At 35.3% G+C, this 10,878-nt stretch overlaps 1 protein-coding gene across 2 annotated transcripts; it reads right to left on the bottom strand.

Moving 5' to 3' along the window:
* Positions 1-2,357: 2,357 nt before the first annotated feature.
* LOC122022588 (DEAD-box ATP-dependent RNA helicase 29-like) lies at positions 2,358-10,875 on the bottom strand. 2 transcript variants are annotated; one of them, XM_042580622.1, is made up of 11 exons: positions 10,398-10,875; positions 8,468-9,629; positions 8,283-8,340; positions 7,863-7,964; positions 6,596-6,641; positions 5,847-5,923; positions 5,700-5,752; positions 4,640-4,721; positions 4,490-4,546; positions 3,086-3,212; positions 2,358-2,874 (listed from the first exon to the last, which is right to left on the bottom strand). In XM_042580622.1, exons 1-11 carry the CDS (start codon positions 10,843-10,845, stop codon positions 2,624-2,626), a joined length of 2,463 nt encoding a protein of 820 aa, XP_042436556.1. In that variant the 5' UTR covers positions 10,846-10,875; the 3' UTR covers positions 2,358-2,623. The 2 variants fall into 2 exon arrangements, with proteins under 2 accessions (XP_042436556.1, XP_042436557.1); XM_042580623.1 differs by lacking the exons at positions 2,358-2,874; positions 3,086-3,212; positions 4,490-4,546; positions 4,640-4,721 and adding an exon at positions 4,731-5,253.
* Between the last annotated feature and the right edge of the window lie 3 nt (positions 10,876-10,878).

The raw sequence follows: 10,878 nt of genomic DNA, 5'->3' as shown, positions 1-10,878 counted from the left end.
ACAGGTCCGCAGCGAAAGATCTTTAGCATATATATATATATATATATATATATATATATATATATATATAAAGGAGAGCCAAACTCGTTTAACTTTTAAAGTAGTCATTTTCAAATCGAGTTTAAACTAAGCTCGTTTAACTTTTAAATGAGCATTTTCGAAGCTTGAGTCATTAGCGGATTATTTAATTTCATTACGAGAAGAGCTCGAGCTTAAAAGTTAAAGTTCTAATCGAACTCGAGCCAAGCTCGTGTTTTGATAAAATAAACCGAGCTCGAGTTTAAACTTCTTATTGTTCAGTTCAGTTTAGTTCAATTACACCCCCTAAGGCTAACTATGTTTCTCGATCTCTTCAGTTATACTTATATATGTTCAAAATTTTATTCATTAGTTTATTTAAATTTATTTATTTAATTAATTTTATTTATGTTAAATAAACCTAAAATTTTTTTTTAATAAATAGAATGTCAAATTTACAGTTGACGTCATATATTTTAGTGAAACACGAGTCAAGTCAGAAGTCAGAAGTCGAGTAGATGAGTTGGCGCCAGAGAATAGTGGATTTAGACGTGGAGTTAATTAATTATGAGTTGGCGCCATAGAAAAATTACCTCGGACAATGGTACCAAATACTTTTTAATTTTTTAGCTATCTAATAGTTGAGTTTTATTATGACGAATTAATGGATATGATTTTTTTAATCAACAATTGATTAAAAATGCTGGACTGATGAGTATTTTTGATTTATTGTAGTCGATGAAAATTTAAATTATTTATCTCTAAAATTAATGAGTGTAAACGAAATATAGGAAGAGGAATTAATGATTAATGAATGGGAAAAGAAAGACATTTGGCGTCTAATAGAAAATGATGGGACGGGAAGGTTTGTTTTGGACGCAATTTAATGGACAGACGGATTCGATTGGCTGGGGAGAACGGAGAAGTCTTTTAATTGTTGGCCATTTGTTTTGTTGGTAAGCGTGATGAGTGCGACTTTTGCCGCCATTCTTGGATGGTGATGCCACGTATACATCATTAGTCGCTCGCCACGTCATTGTTCGATTGCGTGATGGCACGAAATTATTTATTTAGAAAAATGTTAGGGGAAAAACCATCGCTAGTTATTTTTTAAAATTTAAATAACATTTCAATGTGTTTGTCGTACTAAAAATATCTCTATTTTAATATGTTAAAATGGTGTGACAGAACTGTTATATCATATTAAATAAATCAATTTAAATTGTTCAGAATATATATATATTATTATATTAAAGTACATTTTATTCAACTCAATTAAAATTATTTTAAATTGCTATATTGGTATATATATGTTTGAAATTATTTTGATCAAATTAAAATGATTTTAACCCTAAATTCTAAATCATATAACTATAATAATACCTCGGGTTTGACAAAGTTAGTCATCATATAGTAGACTTGTCAAATCAAGTAAGGTCGATTTATGATGAAGCTGAGAAAAATACTTTCTCACGAGTGATCTGTTCAATTTCTTAATTTATCTCTCTATAAATGATCGTAAAATCTAGGGTCAACGTATAACCTTTTGTCAAATATAACAATTACAATAATGATTTTAGTTTATACTTACATGAGTATTTAATGCAATACATTTTAGAATTAATTTCCAACTAATACTAAAATGTCTAGCTAAATATCCGATCTCACTATGCAAAGGATCATTGTGCTACTATAAATATTTTCCATAATTTACTTTTTTTCTTTTTTTTTTTTTTTAATATATAGATTGTGCTATGAAAGAGCCCCTAAAAAATTGATACTATAACTATAATAACATTATATTATAAATATATTAGAATGCCATTTTAACTTTTTTTTTTTAAATGATAATAAAACTGAAAAACCTTTTGATTTTTTTCCCCAAAAATGTTATCGCTAGTTCAATGGAATTGCCATTTTTTATTGTTGTTTTAGCCAAAAATCAAAATCACTTCTGTACTTGTTATTGTCAACAATTAAAAAAATACTTATACAACTAAAAAAAAAATACGTATAGACTTATGTTTAGTTAAAACCAAATATTTAATTTATATTGATTAATCATAAAAATCATCTACCCAATCCCATAAAAATTTTCAGACCATTAAAGTAAATCAAAAAATACTCGCTATTAAAAAAATTCATCCGTGAATTTATTATAACTAAAACTCAATGTTAAACACTTAAAAAGACTAAAAACGCACCTTACTATGGCCCCTGGGGCTACTCAAATATTTCTGTGATACGAATCAAAATGGCCTATTTGAGTAATTGCTCTAGCAAGTCCTTTAGCAACTGACATATTTGTATAATGATGCTGGTCTCTCCGACAACGATGAAACACTAAAAATACATTATTCATGAACTTCTTCAACAGAAAAAACTGTAAATCATAGACGCTGTAGCTTACAAAGATAAATGATCAGTCAAAATTGAATTACAAGTTTAGTTACTATATTTTCCACATCCGTGCCAAGTTTTTGTCGAACATGGATTAGAAACAGGTTTGTGCAGTTCAAAGATTGACTATGGTAGTTATAGTTTACTGGAAAAACTTGTCTGATGAATTGTATCGAGTACCTTCATAGTTCATTGGCTTTCTCGCTTACCTGCCTTTATGTTTCCCAAATTTCTTCCCCTTTCCATTCGCTTTCCCTTTCCCTTTCCCTTTCCCTTTCCCCTTGATGCCTTTAGAGGGTTTGCTCTTCAAACGCATGATTTTGGTGGCCTTCTTCTGTCTGATCTTCCGTACGTGCTCAGGGTCTTTCAGCTCGGATGGTACATTGGCATTGGGGAGGGACCACCGTTTCCTTCCGCCCTTGAAATGCTGCTGTTGTAGAAGCTTATTTCCCCTCTCTAGGAAACACAAATTGTAAATTGACTTTTGGAAAGAGAAGTGGAAAAATTCCACAAGCAATGCAGGGATAGAACCACTAGTGTTATTTATCGATATTCAGCCAATATAGACGCATAACAAGTTCATCCACCAAATTTCGACAATAAGTTAATAAATATATCAACTACAAAAACTGAAGAACGTATAACCAAATTCATGGTATTTCATTACCTGTTGACCCAGTGGCTTCATCTGTATCTGTTCCTCCAAGAGATATTTTTCGATGGGAACGTTCCTTCCATTTTTTGTACAATCCTGTTTTATCAGACTTGATTTTGGAACCACTTTCGTTCTTGATCTAGCGAACAAAAAATCAAAAATAAATTGGTAGGCAGTTTGGTATATGGTTAAACTTGGGAAACAAAATGAAATTGGAGACATACTCAAAAGTAAAATAAATAAATAAAAAAACAGGTGAAGAACTGAAGATGCATAAGTGGAAGAGTATAGACTGCTTGAACACATTTCAGTAATATCGAAGAACAAGGAATGAATAAGACATGTAATCATTGATTTCGTTCAAAATATGCACTGGTTGATTTGATTTCCTAGGATACGACTAAGAACAATTTTGTCTTGGATACTAATGTAGTGTCGGAGAATAATTAGCTGAAAGTGTGAAACAAGGTAAAACCTGATGAAATGGCAAATAGTTTTCGCCTGCTCTGACCTAGAATAAGATCTATATTTGGTATTGTATACTTGGATTTAATGTGTTTTAGATACACAATGAACTAACAAACTAGATATTCCAAGGAGAGACAATGTTAGAATATGCATGTATCAAGTAATAAATGTAGACAGATTGACTTTCCTCTGAAAAAGTTGGTTTCCATTTCATGGGTTGCATCATGAACAATAAAGAAAAAGGAAATCAAATAGTTTTTACATTTTGTAAATGGATCAACTGCTCTGACCTAGAATAAGATCTATATTTTGCATTGTATAAGAGGATTAAATGTGTTTCAGATACACAATGAACTAACAAACTAGATATTCAACCAGATATTCCAAGGAGAGACAATGTTAGAATGTACATGTATCAAGTAATAAAAAGTTGGTTTCCCTTTCATAGGTTGCAACATGAACAATAGAAAAAGGAAATATTTGATTCAAGAGGGCTTTTCCAGATCAGAAATAAGTTCTAGTAGAATCAATTTGAACTCCTGTTCATTACGTTGCAACAAGTCACATAAAAATGTTCTCATAATTAGCAATGAAGCTTCAAGATCGTGAATTGAACATGTCTGATGCAGATGAATCAATAGATTGGTGCAAGGAATACTAGGGGACCAAAGAAAACATTTATCGATAAAATGCAAAACAATTTGATTGATTTATATACTACTAGCGATACCGCAGACCCCAAATAGTTGGGACCAACACTGTTGATAATGAAGATCAGGACCTGGACTCAAGTTTCACACAGCAAACCTTAATCTCACTCAGGCTTATGTTTATTTGTCTCAATAAATTAATGAACTTCATTTGTCAATCCACAATATATGATCAAAAATTTGGAAGAGGGATAAATAGAATGCCTCATCTGAAGTTGGCAGAATAAGGACCACTTACCTTGCCTGAAGCTGTGACTCGATCTCCATTGTTCAACTTTATGTATTTTTTGCTTCTCTACAACCAAAAAGAAGGAAAACAAAATAAACAGTTTCCATAAAAGATAACAAAAGTAGCATGAGGCACCTCCTTTTGTCATCAAAATAGTACCTTATCCCAATGAAATTGAGATTTTTGCTTCTGTAACCCACTCCTATCATCAGCAGCTAGATCGAGAACAGCAGCATCCAATCTGCTTATCAAAGCCACATTATTTCTCCCTTGTGATTAAAAGTTATAGGATTGAAGGCAATAACATTGAAAGTTAGTGTCATGACATAAGCTATTTGGAGACAAGGTCAAGTAACCATAGAGGGGTGTGGATCTACGTGTTTGACATGACAATTTCTAAAACCTTTTTAATAAAGGATGTTGGCTGTTGGCTTAGTGTCAGTATCGATTGCAAATAATGAAAGGCTAAATGAAGAATCTAAGTATCACAGTTCACAAAATGTATGTTAAGAATTTTCCAACAAAGACAAGTTGAACAAATAGCATAAAATTGATAAACCATTGACTAGTCCTGGGTCCCCACGGAATTTTCCCACTGGCCATTAAGGTAAATCAGGAAGCGCTCGCGGCGAGTGGCCAAGAAGCCTAGCATCCTTTGGTTGCACGCCCCATTTGGAGGAAAAATTCTTGCAAATTCACCAAAGCTGGGGATCGAACCTCAAGTGCCTGAGTAACAACCTGGATGCTCTGGCGCTGCACCATAGTCCCGGGGGCTTAACAAACAAAACAAATAGCATAAAATGATCCTAAGCAACATGGAGTGCCAGATTGCCATAACAAATATTCCTAGATATTTACTGTAGATATACCTGATCAAATATCATTGCAAGTAAACATGCATTGACATAGTGTGCAAAAATGATGCCGGCAAGAAACAAGCCAATCCATGCACAAGATATGCACAAAATAGAGGACGGTAAATAGGTACACTACACACTTCCAAGCGGCAGAATGGCAATTTTTCATGACATTTTGCAATGGTGCTCAGAATAATGTCAGAATAAGAATTCGAAGTCATGGATAAATTGCATTCATGAATCCTTTAATTAACTCATTTTGGAATCACAGTTATGATTGCCACATAAAATGAACCGTCCAGATACAAAGGATCTTAACAATAACTTCCTACTGAGAACAATTGTGCATAAGATAGTGCTACCTGTTTGTTCCAAATCCTTCATCATTCTTGACTGAGAGCCCAGCTTCCAGATGCTGTGATAGAAAGAATCAAATTCAGAATCAGTTTGAAGTAGGTTCTGGATACACAGTTAATAAAAAGAGCATTAACAATGACCGAGCAGTATACCTGATTTGTTGGAATTGCACTTATATAAAATTCATCATCCTTAAAGTTGACAACCTTTCTTTTAGCACTGCGTACTTCTAATGAAATAAAACACCAAAGATAACAAGTCAAAGATGAACTATAGGTCTATGAATTATGCAGCATAAACCATCAACAATCTATACCAAGAAAATATAATTAACAGAAATACATTACAAAAGGTAAGAAAATGGATAATCTGGTGATCAGAATGACATACAAACAATCCAACTAATACAAATTATGGAAAATACAAAACTTGTTTACCACTGTCATTTTGAAGGGCAAGAGAATGTCATTAGCAGCTAGAGAAGCAATACATATATTTAACAGAAAAAGGTGAGACATAAAGGGAAGTATTGTACACAAGTAGATCATAAAGAGATCTTATATATAATGCAGTGATTAGAATAGACATTTCCCTTCTCCCTTGAAGTTACTGCCCTAGTGATTGTCCACCATCTTGCGATGTTCAAAAGGAAAGTACATCCCTCAAAATACCAAGTCAAACCTAGTCTAATTAAGTCAAACTGACAATGACAGTGTTTGCCATTGACAATTGTAAACTATGGCCTTCAATCAAAGATTCAGATTCTACTGTTGTCATATCCTGATTAGTCATGTCAAATTCTCAAATTGTTTATAGCAGCCAAGCTAGGCTGCAACAAGTCAAAAGGTGATTATAAAAATGATAGGTCATAAGAAACATAGTGAAATCAAGAACTGAAAACCTTTTTTCTCCAACTCAACTAGTGGAGCACTTGTCATCTCTGTATCCTGCATCCAGAAAAGAGAAATACTAACTACAAATGCAGCACAGAGATACTGAATGTGGATAAAAAAAAAAAAAAAAAGGCAACCCGGTGCACGAAGCTCCCGCCATGCGGGGTCCCGGGGAAGGATCCATTGTACGCAGCCTTACCCTACTTTTTTGCAAGAGACTGTTTCCAGGATTCGAACCCATGACCTTTTGGTCACATAGCAACAACTTTACCGTTGCGCCAAGGCTCCCCTTCAGATACTGAATGTGGATAAAGGACATAATTTCTATAAATAACGATACTGGACATAACAACTAACAATACACGGTAGATATTAAACAATAGAAATAAGATATATATTCAAGTAAGAAATGCATGTGAGATTGAGTAAAACAAAATCTGCAAGTGACATCTTCTATCACTATTGGTCCATATCTTACTAATTTCTTCCAAAAAGTGATGGTGCCTCATACATTATGGAAGATTGTTTAATTGTATTTAATCCACATAAGGATGTCAGTATGTGATTTTTACCACATTCTAGCAGCAAAAAAAAGGACCAAGTCATTAAACTTGACAAAATTGTATAATTGAAGATGCAAGTTTTTACAAATATGATCATGACCAATAGAGAAGCATTAAAAAAAGGTAACTAATCATGCACACAAATGAAATTTCCACCAGCAGTACAAATCATGAATCGAAGATAGAGTAATGAGGCATATTCTAGGTATCTGAACTCCAGAGTAGGATTTCCATTCTCTAATTAGTCAACTCCAACAACATTCCCATGTAATTAAACACTACTTTTGGTGGACTTTCCTACAAAATTTTCAGTGGTCACCTCTATGATAGTTCTTGACAACCCTGCAGAACATTCAAAAATATGCCAGTCAGTCCAATGGTGTGCTAATATAGTTGAGTAGGTTCTCTATGAAATAAATAAATCTTGGATCTTCTAGCACCCAATTCCCATCAAGATCAAACAATCTGGATCAAATTTGGTCAATTGATAACTTAAAAATCAGATATTATTGATTTTTCCAAATCAGAGTGCTCTCTGTTCCTAGTAGCCAATGACAACAGAGGTGAAAGTCATGAAGGCATGAAGTTTAAAAAGAATACACACATACTGCAGACAATAATCAGCAAACTTTGGAAAATGTGCTCAATTCTAGTAGAGGTATCACTATATCTCATTAAACCTGCCTCGACACTAAGATGAATGACTGTTTACCTTCATTGCCTGATCCATACAACGCTTGTGGTGTGCCGATTTAATTATCTCTTCATGAACTTCTCTTTTCTTCTTCATCACTTCAAGCCATTGATTTGAACCCTACATGTCATCAAAAATGTTTTTTATATTAAAAAAATGGAGTTCTTAACAATAATCTGGTGAATATATAAACTACTTTGGAAGTCTTTAACCTGCCTGTGTAGGAAGTAACATGGGGGGAAAAATGATACATTGTTGCCTGATTTATGGTAATATTCTAAGGAAAAATGAATATAATAGGAGAATCCAAATGAAAGCAACTATGAAAAATGAACTCATGTATATAACAAGCAAGATATCTGCCTTTCGTAACACCAAATGGCTATAGGACTATCTCAATTCTCAGGAAAAATCAAAGAAATTGATTTGTCATCTTACTTGTGCATTTTTTGCCTTTGCAGCTTCCCCTTCAGCCTCTAATATAGTCTGCTTTGGCCTAGCAGGTCAAGCCAGAAAAATATAAACAGAGTACAATGAAATTGATTTGTCATCTTACTCATTCACTGATTCATTTAGTTCTTATTAAATCAACTGAATAAACAAACACATAAAATGATCATTACCTAAACGCCTTTAATCGTTCAGAAAAAGCTAGTGCTGCAAGTTCATTTGGTCCAAGTAAAGTTCGGAAGATTGGGTGCAGCCCCTCACGAGGTAAATCCTTCATTCTTCTAATGGATTCACTTGAAGGTAAAGGCTTCCCCTTAGAATATAAGCGAAATGCATTAGTAGACACCTTCTGCAATGAAACTAGCTCTGCATTTGCTTCAATCACCTCCCGAAGTCTTTCAGAAGTAAGATCTAAAATTGGTTGAGGAAAACGACCATATATCGTCTCTCCATTTGCAATTGCTTCATCAATCTTTGTGTATGCTCTCTCCATGTCATCGAGAACTTCCTCCTCAGTAGGGGCAGGTCTAAGTGGTTTAGAAAGGAAAAGATGCAAGTCTAATAGGTTAGGCATATCCTCTGATGTAACAAAGGAATAAGCAGTACCTGTTCGACCAGCCCGACCCACTCGACCAACTCTATGTACGAAAAGCTTAGGTTTTGCAGGGAAGTCCCAGTTCAAAACATTATCAAGCAAGGGAATATCAAGGCCCCTTGCAGCAACGTCAGTCACAATAAGAATCATAGTCTTTCGTGCTCTGAACCTTGAAATATGAATCTTGCGAGCATCCTGATCCATGTCACCATACGAGACAGAAGGTTCAATACCCTCTTCCCTAAAAAGAATATTTAGGAATTCCACATGATGCTTGGTACTAACAAATATCAATGTCTGTTGATCAGAACTAATTTGTTCCCTGACTAAGTACAACAAAGCAGCAAGTTTCTCTTCATGACGCATTGTGAAGAATACCATCTTAAGATCTGGGCTAATCTTAGTGTCTAGATCAAGTCGCACAAGCTCTGGATCGCGAAGACCAGCCTTTGCAAACTCAGCGAGTAGACTTGGCATGGTAGCACTAAAAAGTAAAGTTTGACGTGTCTCACTAAGCTGTAAAAGAATTTTGTGCAACTGCTCGGCAAAACCCATTCCAAAGAGACTGTCGGCTTCATCAAATACAACATATTCCACAGTACGCAGTGACATACCCTCAACCTCTGACAAATGATGCATAAGTCGGCCAGGAGTAGCAATTATAATATCAGGATTCTGTGCTAGCTCTTCAAATTGATTTTCCATGCTATCACCACCAACCAATAGACTGGTGCGAAGATCTGCAGAAGATTATAGTTCATTTAACTAAAGATGTACAACTTCAGTAGATAAAAATGACTTTGCAAAAAAGTGAAATGCATATACATGTGAGAACAAGCACTGAAAACAGTACTGCTCAGTTGAATGCCAATAAAATCAAGAAAAAGGATGTGATGATATTGAGTTGTCTTCGTACTTGTAAGATACAAGCCTTAGCAAGAAGAATTAGTGGCAAAAATTTACTAAAGATTAATTAGTTTAGCTGAAAATGATGTCTCAGAAGATTACAAAACATAACGAAAAATAAAACACTTCACAAAATCATCAAAGTGTGGTTGGGAGGGGAATGATGGACCATAAAATATATGGTCAAAATGACTGAATTTTTTTCCTATAATTATAAAAGTAATTACAATCTAAAAAAAAGGTGATAGTTTATGTCCATTTTCTTATGTCTCCTTTCTTCCCTTCCTCTAACCTCTTCGGAAAATTACACTAGTTTCAACAAATACTGAAGCAGAAGTACCAATACAAAGCAACAGAACAACTCTTTCACCTTCACCTAAAAAAGCTTAAATGTGCAACAATTGAACAATTGTGCCTATGAAATAAAAGTTAAAAAATTTTTATCAAAAGTTAAAAATTTTGTTATCAATTTTATATTGACGATATTTGTACTCTCGTTACTCAATTTTTTTCCTCAATATAAAGCGCTATGCACATCGGTAGTCAGTAGCTTATAGAGAACCAAATCAAGGGAAGAGATAGAAGAGCGAAGGAATTCTAACCAGTGAACCTGCCGAGCTCCTTGGTGAACTTAAGCGTCTGCATGGCGAGGTCCCTAGTGGGCGATAGGATAAGCGCACGTACGCCGGCCTGCGGCACATGCTGCCGGAGCTTCTGAAGCATGGGAACGAGAAAAGCGGCGGTCTTCCCGGACCCCGTTCGGGCCATCGCGACCACATCGGCGCCGGATAGGATGAGCGGCATCGTTTTTCTCTGGATCGGGGTCGGCACGCGGTATCCCTTTCTCTTAACGCCACGGTAGACCTCGAGGCAGAGCCCCAGCGACTCGAAGCCGCCAGACTTGGCCTTCTTGCTCTCCTTCATACGCCGTTTCAGCTCCGCCTTCGAGCTGACGCCTACCATCGCCTTCATCTCGGCCTCATCAGCGTGGAATTCCACTTCGCCATCCGCCGGCTTTCTCGCAGAGATCCCGCCGCGCGGTCTCGCCATGAGAGAGAGAGAGAAAGAGAGAGGGAGGGAGGG

Source organism: Zingiber officinale, chromosome 9B (assembly GCF_018446385.1).
Source record: "Zingiber officinale cultivar Zhangliang chromosome 9B, Zo_v1.1, whole genome shotgun sequence".
Lineage (NCBI taxonomy): Eukaryota > Viridiplantae > Streptophyta > Magnoliopsida > Zingiberales > Zingiberaceae > Zingiber > Zingiber officinale.
Note: the sequence above shows the minus strand (reverse complement) of the source record. Positions and strands in the feature narration are given on the sequence as shown.